Source organism: Maniola jurtina, chromosome 12, assembly GCF_905333055.1.
Source record: "Maniola jurtina chromosome 12, ilManJurt1.1, whole genome shotgun sequence".
Lineage (NCBI taxonomy): Eukaryota > Metazoa > Arthropoda > Insecta > Lepidoptera > Nymphalidae > Maniola > Maniola jurtina.
In genome coordinates this window covers 3,743,932-3,763,230 of record NC_060040.1, presented here as the reverse complement: position 1 = coordinate 3,763,230, position 19,299 = coordinate 3,743,932, and the positions used below count along the sequence as shown (strand labels likewise).

General features: G+C 35.6%; 1 protein-coding gene and 1 long non-coding RNA gene across 2 annotated transcripts in view; both read left to right on the top strand.

Moving 5' to 3' along the window:
* Positions 1 to 8,705, top strand: part of LOC123870101 — a 303,294-nt gene extending 294,589 nt beyond the window's left edge. Inside the window, exon 3 of the long non-coding RNA XR_006797008.1 lies at positions 8,631 to 8,705. This is a non-coding gene — a long non-coding RNA (uncharacterized LOC123870101). The remainder of the gene's footprint in view (positions 1 to 8,630) is intronic.
* A 5,153-nt stretch (positions 8,706 to 13,858) lies between these two features.
* LOC123870084 (toll-like receptor 7) lies at positions 13,859 to 18,183 on the top strand. Its single transcript, XM_045913251.1, has one exon. The coding sequence runs from the start codon at positions 14,061 to 14,063 to the stop codon at positions 17,913 to 17,915; it is 3,855 nt and encodes a 1,284-aa protein (XP_045769207.1). The 5' UTR covers positions 13,859 to 14,060; the 3' UTR covers positions 17,916 to 18,183.
* The last annotated feature ends 1,116 nt before the right edge of the window (positions 18,184 to 19,299 follow it).

Below are 19,299 nucleotides of genomic sequence, written 5' to 3'. Positions count from 1 at the left end.
CGTATGAATAGTAGATGCAGAGTGCAAAACTGCAATAGTATTTGCAAAGCTTAAATAAATCAGTCCATTGTTCACTCTTTCAGATTTACGGAGGAGGTTAATACACGACATTTTGAGGTATAGCTTCCGTACCTGCTATTTTGTACGTCACTAGTGGTCAATCTATTGAACGCGTGTTCTATAAATCACGAGAAGTGTTTGCTTGTGTCGATTTATGTGAATCAAAAATGTTTTCAAAGAGTAAAAAAAATCACTACACAGTGCTCTACTAACGCTTGAGCATTTAGAATAGCGTATCATCTAAAGAATCTTCTCAACGGCAGCTATGTACCTATTCCTTAAATCCATCCAGACCATCTCTTAGACTGATAGAGATAGGCCTAGGCTAAGTACTAAAAATCAAACAGTGCTGCTGCAAGGAATCAGGTTATGGCAGTCAATTGCCAAAAGAGCGGAACGGGTTATATTATTACTTACTAGCTGTGCCCGCGACTTCGTTCGCGTGGAATAGTGACTTTTCGCGCTTTATATAGCCACGGACGCGCAGGCGCGAGGCGCCGTGATTCTTTAAATTGACATAACTTTTTTATTTATGAACCGATTGACATGAAATAAACACTAAATCCTAAGTGAAGCTTACTACAATATATTAGTGAAAACCGTATCTAAATCGAATAAGCCGTTTCTGAGATTAGCGTGCACAAACACACAGACAAACAGATAAACAGACAAACAGACAAAAAAAAATTAATTACAATTTCGGGTTCGGCATCGATATAATAACAACCCCTGCTACTTTTTTTTTATATATTTCCATTGTACAGACACCACTTTTCTACAATTTTATTATATTATGTATAGATAACAATAGATCTAAAATATGTTTAAGGATCTTTTGGAGAAATCTAAATACATAAAAAGAAAAGCTGACGGATCTATCAACACACAGTTCAAACTACTGGGCGGATTGGGCCGAAATTCGACATACAGACAGCTATCATGACAAAATATATCCGCTAGGAAAGGATTTTTGAAAATTAAAATCCTAAGGAGTAAAATAGGGCTGTAAATTTGTGTAGTCGACTTCGTCCGCGTGGACATGCATATTATAAGCTAGTACAAAATATAAATATTAAAATTATTATGAAAAGACCAGACGAGTGGGCTATTAGTGTTAAAATAAAAGATGCAATAATACACACCTGCTGCATACGAGTACAAATTCTTTATGACTCGGTTTATTAAAGTTAAGTAACACCGTAGTATAGTGAATATTACAGAAACTATTAACTAACTAGCAAATAACTCACAGACTTCAATTTTAAGAACGCAAAAGGCAAAACAAAATCAGTTTGACGTATGGACTCTGAACGCTTGCAGCTAACCTTTTCGCGATGAAGTATTGATGTGCATACAGCAACACCATAAATATCAAGAAATATCCATTTACCCTCAAACAAAAACAACCTTTGTTACTTTAGAGGCAATGGTTAATTTTCTTTGAAACATTGCAAATGTCTTCGTAACTCTAGATACTACATACGTTTAAAATATGACCTTTTAAATTATTTCTCTTGCCGTTAGCACAGCGTTGCTATTAGCGTAAAAGATTCTATAAATATTCTTGTCCCATTACATGGTAAATGCATTTTTAAATCACCCAGAATTTAATGCGCGTTTTGAGTCCTTTAAAGCCTATTATATGCTTGTCAGGAGTCAGACACAGAAAAGTACCACTGAAAACGAAAAAGGTTGTACTATTCAATAATTTTCTACCCGCAATTAATTTCTAGAGAAGTCATATAAAATTATTGAACTAAGCAATACAAAATGTTTTAATACGTTTTGCTCAAAGTAAAGTGAGACTAGTATAAATTCAGATGTTAAGTCATCCGAAATCTAGATCTAAAATTAAACAGACTTAGTCAATAATACTGAAATCCGTACTGATATTTTCTCTATGATAACAGTATCTGTGTACTTAATTGAACTAATAATGTATTAAGCTCAGCACTAACTACAAAATGTTTCGTAATGCATTGTTGAATATTTGAACGATCTTCTAGGTCCAAAATGAAATTAGAAAGTTCTAAATACACTCTCAAATTAATTTGTTAGTCTATAAGTATGATAAAAATAAATTAGATGAAAAAAATATTTTTAAAAACTAAGTTTTATTTAGGTACTTATGATAAATAATATACTACTATACTATAAGAATAGAATATATAATACTTATAGAAAGAATAGATATAATACTTATATAATTACACTAACTTACAGACATATCAATGTACCTTTAACTCGAACTGTCTTGGAAAATGATTTAGCAAGTTGATTCTCTTACAAACCTCCAACGAAGAAACTGTTTTAAAAAGTTCTCATTTAATATTAACTGAACTTTTTTCATTAAGACCAAAATCTGTAGAGCAAGAACTGCACGCTTATTTGAACAACATATTCTAAATCTCTAAGTACTACATGTTTTGTTGAATAGTGCAACAGTCTTGTAGTTTCAGAACTAAGCGACTCCCCTCGCTAAAAGGTATTAAATAAAATAAATTAATAATAATAAAAAGAAAACGGACTGTCAGATATAATGATATTAAATAAAAGTAGAACTTGGATTCAGATAGCAGTAAAACATAGGCAGACCCCACAAAGAGAGGATTAAAAAAAAATCTCATAAATTTATAATTCTGTGCTCATAAAGCAAAACATTTTACTCAGCATATTTTCCAATAATACCTACTGAAATTTTACGTATTCTGAGATTTAATACTAAATTGGATAAAGCACGAACAGGATTCTTAGTTAAACTACAGATTCTAAAGTACTACAAAATGTTTCGCGCCATGTTTTGCTGAATAGTGGAACAGTCTTCTAGTTTCAGAACTAAGTAACTACACTTGCAAATTGAAGGTGTTCGCATAGTGTAATTGAGTTCACGAAGGATATTACTAGAAGATTGCTCGTCAACCAAAGTTCTCGCTCCAATCACTTCCAATAGTTCCAATCCAAACGTTGATTAAGTGGAACCCGTTCACTGGGACAGTAGTGAATAGATGATTTGAAGCACACAGCAGTGGGTCAGCCAAGTTCAATAATTGCTCCTCCTGTCCAGTTTCATTGTAAAATTGAAAAGTCTATAGGTACACCTATACTTGAGTACCTATTGGACAATATTCCTATTTCCTGTATAGGTAGCCTATACAGGAAATAAAAATATTGCAATATTCAAAGGGCTCTACCATTGTATTTAATTGATTACTTTAGAATTTATAATGTGAGTAATGGAAACGGGTGATGGCAGCCAGCGATGAGAAATATGACGCAGAGGGAAAGAGAGAGCAATTATTTTTCAAAATTGATCTAGGTTTGGTCATCATGGTAAAAATTTCAGGTCATCTACAGTCATTCTTACATGGTATGTTAAAACAAAAAGATAAGAAGAGTACGTTGGTGCTTTCTTCCTATACTTTTAAAATGAAACTATTTCATATTTTATAACATCATGAAAGCTGAAAGGTCATTTGACATACAATCACTTTTTTTTTTCAGATAACCAAGTATCATCTCAGGTCTGTAATCAATTCTAATATACTAAAACGTTATTCATCTCTAATATAGAAAACTGATATTTGCATGTATTTGCATTGTTGAGGGTCGTGACCCTTTTTCATTAGTCTTATAATGGAAGGTATCTTAGGGCCGATTTTTAATCGTCAAATAATTTTTATCTGAGTAATAAATTTGACGAATTGTCAGATTTCCTTGTACAAAAACAGTCAAAACTGAAAATGGCCTTTGTGTGATAGTATCGTAATGGCTCCCTTTTCCTTTCGAGGCAACCGGCATTAATTATTCTTCTTTATTTTCTGTTATTATTGGACATGAGTACCTACTGGTAGGTCTCCTCAGGTATCATCATATTGTGCCCGCCACTCCTTACGGAATTTTACTAAATACTCTAAAACGGTCCGAAAACATCCCCCTTATACTTTATTCATCCAACACAGTGTCTACGTCGGAAACCACCTCTCGTCTCAGTTACGGCAAACCTAAATTACATCTCCATCTAACAAATTCCGAATATTCCCGAACTCATAGAGTAAACAGCCTGAGAGACTGGCCCGGTGTTTATACTGCAAACCATTACCATAATTAACTGCAAACATTAGCATGCAGCGGTGACAAGTTCAAACATGTCGGTATCAGTGAAAATTGCGTGCAAATAATATCTATTTGAAACGCAGTTTGTACTGTATTCTAGGAATTTGTAAATGTAAGTCTAAAACGCCGCTTTGCGGGACATGCTTGTGAAACGGTAAATGGATCTGCATTTTATATGGATATGTAAATATGTAATTTATGCCTACTAGGTAGCTTTTCGTTATAAATGTAAAAAAACGGCAAAATGCGAGTCAGACTCGCACAAAGAGTTCCTTACTCCGGCATTTTTTCGTACATTTTGTACGATAAATCAAAAACCGTTATTCATAAAAATAAATAAAAAACTGTATAAGAATTTACAAGTAAAAACCTTTCACTCACAACACATTTTAATTTTTTTTTTGTGATGTAACCACAAATTTACGGTTTTTGGTTTTTTTTCCTTTACTTGTGCTATAAGACCTATCTACCTGCCAAATTTCGTGATTCTAGGTCAATGGGAAGTACCCTATAGGTTTTCTTGACAAACACGACAGACGGACATACGGATGGACGAACGAACAGATGTACAGACGGACGGACGAACGGACAGACGAACGGAGGTACATTCCTTTTGAGGTAGGTACGGAACCCCAAAAAACCAAAATCAATTCATCATTCTTTGACGTAATCATACCTACATAGGTACATACATACAGGTCCAATACATGATTTTTTGAAGTCGGTTAAAAATGAGTATAGGCTATATGTTAATTTTATTCCTGCAATAGAATGTTTTAGTTAGTTACACAAGATCTTGTCGTTGAAGCAGAAGATAGGGTTTTGAACTAAAGTCAAAGTAAAGTACATAGTAAAGTCATGAGAACTTCAATAGTTCTGAAAGGAGTAGGAGCTACATCTTACAACCAAGCCGTTATTGACGAGACATATTAAATTCCTTGAAACCACGATGATATCAAATATGTTGCGATTAAAGTCGACAAAGTTTTAATGAAAGCTTGATTGGAAATGTAGTAAACAAACCTCTACAAAGTTTACTTCGTATTTACTTAGGTAACTTTGGAAGGAACGAATTTAGTACACGTTTGCTTAAGCTATCGGTTTTTGAAGAATAAACAAGTTGTAATTTATCTGTATTTTTCGAGCCTAAATATTCCTTTTTTGCGTTGACGATGCTTCCAAAATCGAAAGCAAAATATTGACCTGCTTAAACATTTCCCTTATATTGGTTCAACAAATCTTAAATACAAAACTCAGAAATTACAGATTAGTAATAAAAATGGTTTTTTTTTTAAATTGAAAATATTATTACAATTAAAGTTAACATTATCTAATTACTGTATAAATCATGCCCGCGTGGTATGATGCCAAGAATGTTGGCTGATTCCCGTGCTGGTCATTTGCGCAAAAAATGAGCCATCATAAAAATCAGATACCCACTGGTGTCCTAATGAAACTGAGTACAAACCATTAAAAATAATGATAATCATTATATCATTTTATAACATTATATCATTATATATCATTACTAGCTGACGCCCGCGACTTCGTCCGCGTGGATTTAGGTTTTTCGAAATCCCGTGGGAACTTTTCCGGGATAAAAAGTAGCCTATGTGCTAATCCAGGATATTATCTATCTCCATTCTGAATTTCAGCCAAATCCGTCCAGTAGTTTTTGCGTGAAGGAGTAACAAACATACACACACACACACACACACACACACACACACACACACACACACACACACACACACACACACACACACACACACACACACACACACACACACACACACATACAAACTTTCGCCTTTATAATATTAGTGTGATGTGATATATCATTATATAAATATATTTATAAAATAATAAAGATAATTTTATTATGCAGTATCATTGACATAACCAAAATAACGGTAGGTACCTAACCACTAATAATAACAAACTCTGCACCAGTATCTCATTATATTATAATCTCAGTTTCAACCGATAAGCGGATAGTAATCGTATTCAATGGCAAATAACTTAAAAGTTTTATCTAAATTATTTCCATTTAGAGCCGGATAGCAGATATCGAACAATTTCCGAACTAAAACCTCAACTGATCTTTTATCAACGATAAAATTGTGTTCGTATAAAATAGTTTGCACATTTATTACTTCAATGATAAATTGTGTGAGAAGTTCAGCAATATGTAACCATTAGCATTGAAATGGTTCCCTTTATCGACGATCGGGCATCAAGTGGAATAGATTTAATTCTAAATTTTGCATTGTCTATGCTGTCGATTGCTGATACAGATGGGTTATGGGATCGCCTTTAGCTTGAAAGGTCTTTTACACATCACGATGTTTTTTCTTTCGTGTCGTATCCTTGATGTAAAAACTTTGTTCTCTACTAGATTTAATTGAGATTAATAGAGGACTAGATCTAATTGATAACGTTTCCTGCTTAGCAGGTTGATAGATATATTATTAATAGCAATTCCTAAGAACAGTTATTACTTTTATATTTTTTTGGTAAGAAATTCATAGTTGACTACATTTGCTCTTAAGTGATACCTAATGATAATGCAGTCCAACGAAAATATACTGGAAGACAATATTATGGCCACCTTCTCATTATCACTATCCATTGTCAGCTTAGTACTGACCACCGGTCCCCTTTCACAATGAGAAGATTGATAATATGATAGTTTTCAAAGACCCATAACTTTAATGGATTTGTTATAATATTGTTATTACTAGATGGCCAAATCACTTCGCATTTCAATAGCCCTGGGGCCGTACCTATACTACCACCGCTTAGTAATATTGTTTTGACAATTTCATACAAGTTTTATATTTTATACCCCTGGACAGGCTTCTCACTAAAACTGAAAAACCGACCAAGCGCGAGTCAGACTCCCGCACCGAGAGTTCCGTTCTACAGTCGTATTTTTTTCGACATCTTGCACGATAAATCAAAAACTATTATGCATAAAAATAAAAGAAAATCTGTTTTAGAATGTACAAGTAAAGCCTTTTCATATTATGATACCCCACTTGGTATATTAATCTGACATTCAAAGTTGAAAATACCAACTAATTATTACACATTTTAATTTTACATACTAATTGCACATTTATATTTTTTTTTTGTGATGTACCTAACCACAAATTCACAGTTTTCGGATTTTCTTCCTTACGTGTGCTTATGACCTACCTACCCAATTTCATGATTCTAGTTCAACGGGAAGTATCGTGTAGATCCCTTGACAGACACGACAGATAGACAGACAAACGGACAGACCGACAGACAGACAGATAACGAATAAGGGTTCCTTTTTTCGTTTTAAGATACGAAACCCTAATAGGATCATAAATAAAAGCTGGACTTGCCAAGGCAACAACCCTGCACGAGAAAGGTCGTCAAATGGTTGAGTAACATAGCATGACACTTCCTACAATGGCTAAGAGGGCTCTCTCCGTCACTCGTTTCATACAATCGTAGTTCCGATTTCATTTGAATATTAAGCAACCAAAGTCCATGAAATTTTGCAAACATATTCTAGAAACTAATATCTATGTCTGTGGTTTTCCAGATTTCTGTTAAAATATTCGGTTTCAAAGTTACGCGGTCTTAAAAATTTTCATACAAATCTTTGAGCCCCTGTAATTTTAAAACTACATATTTTTAGAAAAATCTAAAACACCACAGACACAGATATTAGTTTCTAGAATATGTCTGCAAAATTTCATGGACTTTAGTGGCTTAATATTCAAATGAAATTGGAACTACGATTGTATGAAACAAGTGACGGAGAGAGCCCTGTTAATAATATAATACTATATTCTAAAATTGCTCCACAATATTATCTAATGTCGTGCCACAATTTGAATAGAACACGCAATCGGGCCTTGTCGCCGGCATTGAATGTGTATCGGAATAGGCCGCAGGTGTCGATTAGAGCTGAGATCGCTCTACAGATAGAACACGCAACTTTCCAGCCAAGACAACACCAATGAGAGCAGATAAACTTGAGACTATTTAGACTTGCTATAAACTAATATTGATCTCACTGATTAGAGGTAGGTACAGGTTTAATAAACTGCCATACTCCTTCCGGGTTAGAGTGATTCCGTCTCAGGGTGAGATCTATAGAGTGCATTCTGACTTTGGATTGACTTAAGACAGAGTTAAAACGAGACAGATGTATATCTCCCACATAAATCTGTCTCGTTTTAACTCAATCTTAAGTCTGAGCAAGTCAAAGTGCGCTCTCTCTCTCAATCTCTACAGTGATATGCTCCCAGTGCGGAAAATATTATAGAGAACAAATGTGAGCGCAAATACAAGTTCACTCGCTATTCCATTACTATCGTAGTCCTATGGGATACCAAATTCAACACGAACGGAGAAAGATCAGATGCAGGACTGACGGCTGTACGTGTTCTCTAAGACACGAGGTGACACACCAGGAACTTCTTAACTCTGAGCTGGCACTGAGAATTCCTTGACAGAAAAATCTAGTATTATTTTTGGCCCAACCCGGGAAGCAAACCCAAGACCTCGTTATCCGCATACTAGCCAGATCCAACGAGATAGTTGGACTACAGTACCTACCGTCTCTTCAACAGCCATTCGGCATGACGTAATAGTTAGTGCGACACGACACGTCTGTCTCACGCAATATTTAGTCGATGGAAAAGCCGTGAGAAAGCATACGATTGTACTTGAGCTGCCAGCGTAAGTTGATCTAAAATTAACAATAAGCAGAGAGAAAAACCTTTACTTGGCTAGTTCGTAGTTCTTTTTATAAGGTCTGTATCTGAAAAATTCTTTCTCATACCAACCACAAGAAAAGGAACAAAAATATACGCAGAGTTCTCAGTCAGCCGATCTGTAAATAATCAACAAGGAACGAGAATACAATAACCACAAATGCGTGTGGGAAATTTTCATTCTTCGGAAGTTTGCGAGAGTAACCTAATTCCCATTACAAGGATAAAGAGTGGGAAAATTTCAGCTTATTATCAAGCCGGGCTCATCTAGTCACACGAGCGAGCGACGACTTCCAACCCTTCGGCCTTTTGACGGCTCCCGCACAGGAGTTATCTCAAAAGAGAGAGAGAAAGAAAAAGAGAGAGAGATAAGATTTTACTGAAACAGAGGCGATTGTTAAACTTCAGGTCACGGTGCCTAGGACTCCAACTGGACTTTTTCGCTTACCTACTAACACGATATCTCTTAGTTTTCTTGTTCAATGATAAGAAGTTAACTGTTATTACACCTGGTGATAAGAGATGATGCACTTTAAGATGGGAGGGAGCCATCTTAGAATAGGAATAGCAGTTTTATTAAGCCCATACCCCTTATCGTTTTCCAGGAGACATCGTGTCATAATGCATAATGTTTATTCCGCTGGGAACACAATTTTGCTAAGTAAGCTTTGCTGGTAAGGTAGTGAACTCCTGAAGCCTCTCACCAGACAAATTTTGTTATGACTTTCTCACTTCATGTCTTCCATCCAGAATAAGTGTCTCTTCAGAGTATTCTACAATAAAATATGGAATCCAAAAACTACATCAGATTATAAATAAAATAAATTGGCCTTTTATCTCCCCTTTATGATGCATAGCCATGTTCCACGGAGGCTTTAACTATATCCAATAAATAATTGCTTCTTCTAAGATAAGCCGGGCCTATTCACTTGAATGTTATTGTGTGTGAATGGAATAGGCTTTAATATATTCCACCTTAGCAATCTGTGCTGCGATCTGGTGGAACAAGGGCTGACTGCTTAGTATGAGATTTTATGTGTCGCTTACGTTCAAAAGAACTCGAACATCGAAACACAATAACGTCAGAGTTAAAACGATGGTGTTTCTACTAGATTACATCATAGAGTTATTCAAGGGTTCTGGTGCTGCAAATGTTCATGGATGGTGGTAATCAGGTGACCTGCATGCTCATTTGCTCGCTATTTTTGTTAAAAAAAATAGACCTAAAAGTTCTCAATTTAAAGTAAAAAGTTCAGTATCACCGATTTTGATTTTGTTAGGTTTTCGCTTGAAGAGCTAGTTGTAGATATCTGAACAAACTTGTGCTTTATAACAAGGTATGTAAAATCCATTTTACTTAGGCGCTAAAATGTTTCGACGCTCGAATTCTATCAACTTTGGTGAGATGTAAAATCTTACACTAAGGTCACTGATGTACGGTGGCAATGCGTAATATCGTCGTAGATAACGATTGCTGATGGCAGCATTGCAATACGAGTTCTTAGTATATCTCCTATCGTTTAAGTGCTTTCTGAGCATTGAGATTTTGATGAGACCAAAGGGACACGGGATTTAAATGAATAAGTTCTGGACTTAATATACAAGTTGATTAGTTTTTTCTTTAATTCTGTACTTGACTTTCTGACTTGGATTTCTAAATGATTTAGATTCACGGATATACTTAGTAATGAATTTAGTAAAGATTCGTTCGTCACTGAACTAACCATTCGATATCAATCTAAGATTCGATACTTATCAGATGTCCTCTAGCTGTCCTAATTAAAGTTCTTCACATTGGTTGCTACGCAACCAATGTAAAATGTTTTTAGATTGTAAAGGAGCCGGATTTTCGGGATATTGCAGGTAAACTTTTCAGGTTTATCTTTAACCACCTTATAAGGCATCATAGTTACGAGAAATTAATAAATGGTTATTATAATTATTACCTTATAATAACCTTATTTTATTTTAGGTTATGTATATTCTAGTTCTTGTCCAGGTATTTCTTGACTATAAACTCGAAACTTTATTTTGTACATTGCATAAAATAAACAATTGACAGTCAAAAAGTGTACCTAAATGATACCTTTTTTGAAAACCTTACCTGCCTAACCGGCTTTTAGGTAAAAATAAAATAGACAGATATAGATCAAGATCAAGACAGAGTTTGGTGTCTTTGCCACTTTATTGTAAGTAATTCCCTGCGCAATGCGATCACAGATAACAATAAGATTGTACGGCACAAAATAATGTGCATTTTAATTGCGATCTACGCTTAAAGCTATGCAGAGCGTCGCGTTACTTAATGGCAACGATAAACCCCATTGCTAACGATTATAAGTTTCGCGATCTATAAAAATACTGAAAGATAAGATTACACCACTGTGTAGCTAAGAAAGAAAAAACTTTTAACTCTTTGCTAAGGTGGTAAAGTTTTAATATCAACATTATCATCATCTCAACACTTAGTCGGCCCACTTTTTAGAGGTGTACCCTCTCAGAACGAGAACTGCTTAAGCCATAGTCCACCATGCTTGCCAAGTGCGGATTAGTAGACTTCACATACTTTGGAGACCATTATTTAGAACTCTCAGGTATGCAGGATTCCTCACGATATTTTCCCTAACCACAAAAGTAAGTGTACTAAACTTAAAAAGTCAAAAGTGCGTCCCCTAAATGAACCTCGGACCCCCCGAATCGGAGACTGACATCTTAACCACTAGGTTATCACCTTCACCACCTCGAATTTTATTTACTTTTCAAGGTAATTATTGGAAAAGCAATCAGCTGACATGGAAATGGAATGGCAATTTATTTAGACCCACAGCACAGGTGTTTTGTTTTCAGTAAGGATATTAATTTCAACGTTACCTATGCCAAATCACATAAATCTGAGTGTAAGTTATCAAAAAGAATTGTTAGATCGTACTTCATCTCTATGTATATGACTGTTTTCCCTAAGACTATGTAGATTCTTAAAAAACTATAAATCTTAAAAAGATTCAGCGTGAGATAAAGAAATTCCAAAACAGACGGTAGTGGAGTCAGCGAATCACCATCAATACTCTAAGCACGTGCCATGCAATCTTGTAGCTCTACCAGATACAGAAAAAAAACAGACCAACTTTCATAAAAGTAGGCGAAGTCATTTATCAAGCTAGCTAAGAACTCTCGACATCTAAAACTTTTGATACAGGACGCCGCGCCAAAAGACATTAATATTAAGGATATCACACTACTTGAAGTGTTTTTTGGATGTCCTCGTGTTTTATCACTTAAGTGGGGAAACTTCTCGTTTAATGTCGCCGAGTTTTTGCTATCTCTTAACGCGAACAGCGTCAGTTTTTTTCGTAGCTGCATCTGAGAAGAAAAAGCTTCTTAGCTTTTTACTGTAAGTAATCTTGGTAGTGAGAAAAAGAGATAACCTATATATTGGAAATGTGGTGAAGGTAAAAGAGGTATTTATAAAAACACCTCTGCACTGATGTGGATTCTTTTCCTCTGAATAAATTTAGAGTAGGTTCCTACCTATCTACCTGCTTTTTAAAATTGGTTTAAGAGGACGGAAAATAAATTTTGAATAAAAGACTCTAAATTTTAGTGCTACATACTCTACAAAAAACACTGGCACCTAAAGTCATGAGGTTTGACAGTTTTAAATCCAATTAAGTTTGTTTTTCTCTTCTTATTTTTTTTTTAATTCATTATCTAGGCAATCGCTTGACCGCAATCACACCTGATGGAAAATGATGATGTGGACTTACGGGACTTCGTCTGCGATGGCGTTTGCTGGCGCGCGTGCTTTGCTTGTTTGGAGTGTTTTGTTTTGTTAAGAGTGGCTGGTTTTTGTGTTAGTTGGTGTTTTTTGGTGGTGGAACTGACTGGGAAGCGCTCCAAGGGGGCGCCGCGCGTATGTCGGCGGGCGCCGACGCAGACGGAGTCCATACTTGTATAAATTCAATAACTTGAAAATATCCCAAACTTGACATTGGCTAATCAGAGTAAAGCCAGATTTAAAGAAAAAAAAAATGATGATGTGGCCTAAAATGGGACGCGTTTATCTAAAAGATGCCTATTCAAGTTTACCGTTGAATTTGAAGTAGGTACAACAAGTTCAGTTCAGTAAGTAAAATACGTGAGTAAAAAGAGCTGAAACGTCGGCCACAACCCACAAGCGTAATTGTGCACCAAATGAATCCCCCAAACAATGTCAGTGAGGCTAGTGACACATCTTTATTCCCGGGACTAGCTTCTAAAAGTTTCGCCACATTCTCTACGTACCTAGCGAACTTCTAGACCGTAAACGGTTTTACGTGTCGAACAAGGAAATTAAATTATCAACTTCTAACTTCACACCTTTTCCAGCGAACGAGATCCTGGAATTTGAAACCCGAGTACAACCGTCCATTTGAAAATTCTACACGTCGCTCTAACACAAAAATATGTGGAGGGGCACATGACACCAAACAAGCTTTATTGGGTGTCCTTACCAAACTATGTGAGTAGGGAATTCAATATTCAAGGGCCCGAAACAAATACCCTACACTGTTTCCTTGACTGTTTGTCGCTTTGATGTTGCCCTTTTATTTGAACTATTTAGTAACAGTCGAATTTACAAGGGTTTTGATTTAAATAGAAGTAGAGTCTTGTGTGAAATGTATTCGTATTCCTAATATTTCAAATAAAGGATCCTTCGTCGCAGAAATGACAATAGAATTTCTGTTTCTAAAGCCATGCGCTTCCTTTTTCAACGGATACGCGGTGGCTCGATTAAGAAAACATTACATAATTGTGCGAGAGCGGTTGGGTGCGCGAGTGGCGCCATGCAACGTGTAACTATGTGGGGGCAGCAGGGCGCGGGACTGCGGGGCGTACGGCCAGAGGGGCGGCTTAGCGTGCACCACTCTCGCTCGCTACTACCGATGTTGAAACTCGAACCGCCTCAGTCGAACATGAACTACGATGAGGACGGCACGCGTCCGCGTCGCCTCCTCGCGTCCCGCACGTTCTCCGCAACGTAAACATTGATCAGTGAAGTGTACCATCATCCAGTGAACTTGAATAAAATTTAAGTGTATGAGTGAATGAACAAATTTCAATACGATCAAAGACAAATGTATAAAGAAAATGTTTCAATTTGTGACTTTTTTACTAGTGACTTTGGGTGTAATTTCCGCGTATGTCACGAGAGATTCGGATAACTGTCGAAAAGATTTCGATGGCGATAAGGGCACAACTTTGTGTCATGTGCGGACGCTTGAAACGAATGGATCGAATCTTGCATCGGCACCTTCTGAGAGTACGAGAAGTTTAACCGTCGAGTGTAACCAACTTCTGTTATTTGAAAGTTATCTTGAAGCAAACTATTTTCAAAGATTCGTAACATTGGAGGAGTTAACTCTACGCAACTGCAAACTACTTCGGGTACCTGGGAATGCTTTTGAAGGATTACGTGAACTTAAGAAGTTATCAATACGAACTAAAAACTATGAGTGGAGCCATAATAAAATTTTGGAACTTTCACTCGGAACTTTCAATGGTCTACGGGAACTACAGACACTTGATTTAGGAGAAAACAATCTCAAATCAATACCTTCAGATGTTTTCTGCCCTTTAGATAATTTGCAAATATTGAACATCACTCATAATAAAATCAAGGCCATAGACCGTCTTGGCTTTGGGACAAGTTGTGGATCTGGTTTAAGGAACCTAGACCTAAGCCACAATGAGATAAAATCTTTGAGTGAAGAGTCGGAAATATCTGGACTTCGTCGTCTCCAAGAGCTCAGACTTCAACATAATAACATTAGTGATATCTCAAGTGAAATATTTAATGGACTCATTTCATTACGCATATTGAATATTTCTCATAATAATTTGCATACCATACCCGAGGGCACATTCTCTAATACGAAAGAGTTGCGAGAAATATATCTGAATAATAACATACTATTTGAATTGGCCAGAGGCGTTTTGCACCGATTAGAACAGCTGCTTGTCTTAGATTTATCGAATAATCAACTCTCAAGCGCTCATATCGATGGAGGAACATTTATTGGTCTTATACGCTTAGTCATTCTGAATTTATCCAATAACGCCTTGACGAGGATAGATGGTAAGACGTTCAAGGATTTATTCTTCCTTCAAATATTAGATTTAAGAAATAACTCAATCGGCTATATTGAAGAGAACACTTTCCTTCCTTTGTATAATTTACATACTTTAAATTTAGCCGAAAATAGATTGCATACTATTGACGAGTTCCTTTTTAATGGCTTATTTGTTTTAAGTAAATTAAATTTAAATAACAATCTTCTCATTAACATTGATGCAAAGGCATTTAAAAATTGTTCAGATTTGAAAGAATTAGATTTAAGTTCCAACCAATTAACCGACGTTCCAAGAGCTGTTTGGGAACTGTCCGTATTAAAAACTTTAGATTTGGGAGAAAACTTAATTAACGATATTAAAAATGGGTCATTTAAGAATTTAGATCAGTTAACTGGCTTACGATTGATAGATAACCAAATCGGAAACTTTAGTGTAGGAATGTTCTGGGATTTACCAAGCCTTCAAGTATTAAATTTAGCAAAAAACAAAATTCAGGCCATTGAAAGAGGAAGTTTTCAACGAAATAATCAATTGGAAGCCATACGATTGGATGGTAATTTCATATCGGATATAAACGGAGTGTTTTCGACCTTGTTAAGTTTACTTTGGCTTAATTTATCTGAAAATCATTTAGTATGGTTCGATTACGCGTTTATTCCTAGCAATTTGAAATGGTTAGATGTACACGGAAATTTCATAGAGCATTTAGGTAATTACTACAAAATACAAGATCAAATTAGAATAAAAACATTGGATGTTAGTCATAACCGAATTGTAGAAATATCTCCATTAGCGATCCCTAACAGTGTGGAACTATTGTTTATAAACAACAACCACATTAACAATATCCAAGTAAACACATTTATGGAGAAACGTAATCTCACCAGAGTTGATATTTACGCAAATGAGATATCTCATTTAGATATCAACAGCCTCCGGTTATCGCCAGTCCCATCGAACAAGTCGTTGCCAGAGTTCTATATAGGAGGAAATCCGTTTGATTGCGATTGCTCTATGGAATGGTTGCCTTTAATAAATAACATGACTGCCATGAGACAACACCCAAGAATAATGGATCTTGAAAACGTGCTATGCAAAATGACACATACTAGAGGTGTTACACACATTCCATTAAGTAATTTAAAATCAACAGATTTCTTGTGCACATATGAAACTCATTGCTTTACATTGTGCCACTGTTGTGACTATGTTGCTTGTGATTGCCAAATGACTTGCCCTTATAATTGTTCTTGTTACCACGACCCGACCTGGCACACCAATGTAGTCGATTGTTCTAGTCAAAGCGCTGTCGAAATACCGGAAAAAATACCTATGGACGCAACTGAGGTCTACATAGATGGGAACAACTTTAAAGAATTGCAAAATTATGCATTCATTGGCAGGAAAAATATGAGATCGCTTTATGTAAATTCCAGTGACGTTGAAAATATACATAATAGAACATTTGCCGGTTTATCTTCCCTCGTTATTTTGCATCTGGGGAATAATAAACTGAAATATCTAAATGGGTATGAGTTTGAGCATTTGACTTCCCTCACTGAGCTTTATTTACAAGAAAATTTCATAGCCTATATCGAAAATAACACTTTTTCAAGTTTGGTCTCGTTAAAAATTTTAAGATTAGATGGAAATAGATTAGTCGATTTTAATCTTTGGATTTTAACTTTGAATAAGAATTTAAATAGCATCTCTATAGGTAATAACATGTGGTCGTGTAAATGTAGATACTTGCAAAGGTTTACAGCTTATATATCAGAAAATGTTCCTAAAATAATTGATTTAGTGGATGTATGGTGTTCAAATATAGGGCAGTCACCACAAAAGAAAGAATTAAATCTTAACGGTACCATATGCAGTGACTATTACGCCAGCGATACGGCGATGGACAATATGCTCATAACAAATTACATGCCAATGATGGTGACCTCATTGACTGGGTTTATGTTAATCCTACTCGTTACTCTTATAATATTTTTGTGTAGAGATACAATTCGAATATGGCTTTATACCAGCTGCGGAATTAGATTTTTCCCATTCGCTGGAGCATATGATGACACAGATAAACTATACGATGCCTATTTATGCTATAGTCCGAAAGATGATGATTTTGTTATACAAACGCTTGCCGCTGAGTTGGAAAATGGCAGTCCATCTTACCACCTTTGTTTGCATTATCGAGATATTCCGCAGGCTGGGGTTCCTTATATGCAATGTACACTACCTTTACCTGAAGCAGCTGAAGCATCTAAGCGTATCATTCTTGTGTTGACAAGAAATTTTCTAGAAACTGAATGGTCACGCTTTGAATTCAAGCAGGCTTTGCATACCATCTTAAAATCACGAATTTATACTCTTGTAATTATAGAAGACAGTTCAGTTTTGAATGAAGCTCAATGCGATCCAGACCTGAGACCATATTTAAAAACTAGCTTACGAATAAAATGGGGTCAAAACAAGTTTTGGGAAAAATTACGCTATGCAATGCCAGATCGCAAATATAAATCGAAAACATCTAGTTTTAGAAACAATATTAGTTCTTACACAATGAGAAGTGGTGTCCAAAATGGCACGATGAGATCATTTTCCTTTACGGAAAAAATGAGAGGGCCTGGAGATAGTGTGACCGCGACTCCTGAATTTTTAGAGGGTCATTCACAACATGTTCAGACCGCTTATGGTTCCGATGGCAGGCCACCATCGGACCACATATATTCATCTATAGATTCAGATTACTCGTCGTTAGAATTAGGTGGAAGTAATCCTAATCGAAGACGAGAGTTTAGGCATTGGCCACCGCCTCCTGCTTTAATTGACACACAACATTCTGGTGGCCAAGCTTATCTTGTCTAGTCTTCGCTTCTAAATGTTTAAATTATATTATAAATAAATAATTTAGTCAAAGCTTCTTGTGTAAATTGTTATTATAAAGTGCGCGCTTTACCAAATAATTAAGATTTTAATCTATTTTTGTAATTTAAAGCCATTAAAAAGGGCGTTGATTTCTTAATGTTGGTGTAAATAAATTCTATAAGACTGCTGTAGATTATGTGAATTTTGTATATAGTGTGTAAATAGATGTCCATATTAAGTCACAGTATACCTATTTATATACTTTAATAAAGCCATTGTGATAATTTTTGCATATCTCCTTTTTTATTTCTCCTATATTATCCACCTAACCAGGAGCTCAAGTACAATCAGTTTGACACATCTCTTTTGCGGATTTTGCAATTCTTTGTTGATGAACAAGCCGTAAAAAAACTTTATCGCACTGATTATGCTAAGAGTACAGAAAATAATTTGTACTGAGTACTCATCCATCTTTAAAAACAAGTAGGCAGGTAGGCACTTAGAAATTTTATGTTTCTTTTTGCTTTGAAAACCAAAGTAGCAAAATATAAAACCTTTGAAAAATATTTCATAAATTTAAAATGAAATAAAGATAAAAATCCTCTGAAGAAAAAATACCTAGATCTGACATAGGACACAGCAGTACGTGACCAGAATCCTGAGGTCACCCAAAGCAGTTCATATCATAATCACAAGGTAAGAGCGCCGGCGGAATTTTAAATAAATACTTTTATCAATTTACAAAAGAACCGCTGAATCTTAGATGCAATTTATATAATTGAGTATTTGTTTGTCTGAAATAATGAGCACCGAAAACGGCGAATTACATAATATTGTTTCTTTATGTCATGAATACCCTTATTTGGTAAATTACAGCGTTGTTTCGTAAATTCTTTCGTGATATTGTAAATAAAATTTGAGTATAGGCACAATTTCATACTCAAATTAATGTAGGTACTTCATCAAGCTCAAGCTCTTTTGAAATATATGTAAAATATTTCAAAAGAGCTTGTAAGTATACAAATCTCTACCTACGTAGTTTACAAACTATTTTAGAAACTACTAGTCTAATACTTGGTAGTGATCATTTACCTACTCGTAGGGACCTTTGGAGTTCCGGTGTCGTTATAGACATTATAGATATCTATACATATAATAAAATTGTAGAAAAGTGGTGTCTGTACAATGGAAATATATAAAAAAAAGTAGGCAGACTTCACACGCCTTTGAGAACAATGGAGAACTCTCAGGCATGCAGATTTCCTCACGGTGTTTTCCTTCACCGTTAAAGCAATATTTAGGTAACGCACATCATTCCGAAAAGTTAGAGGTGCGTGCTGAGGATTGATCCACGGACTCACCGACTAGGAGACCAAGCGTCTTA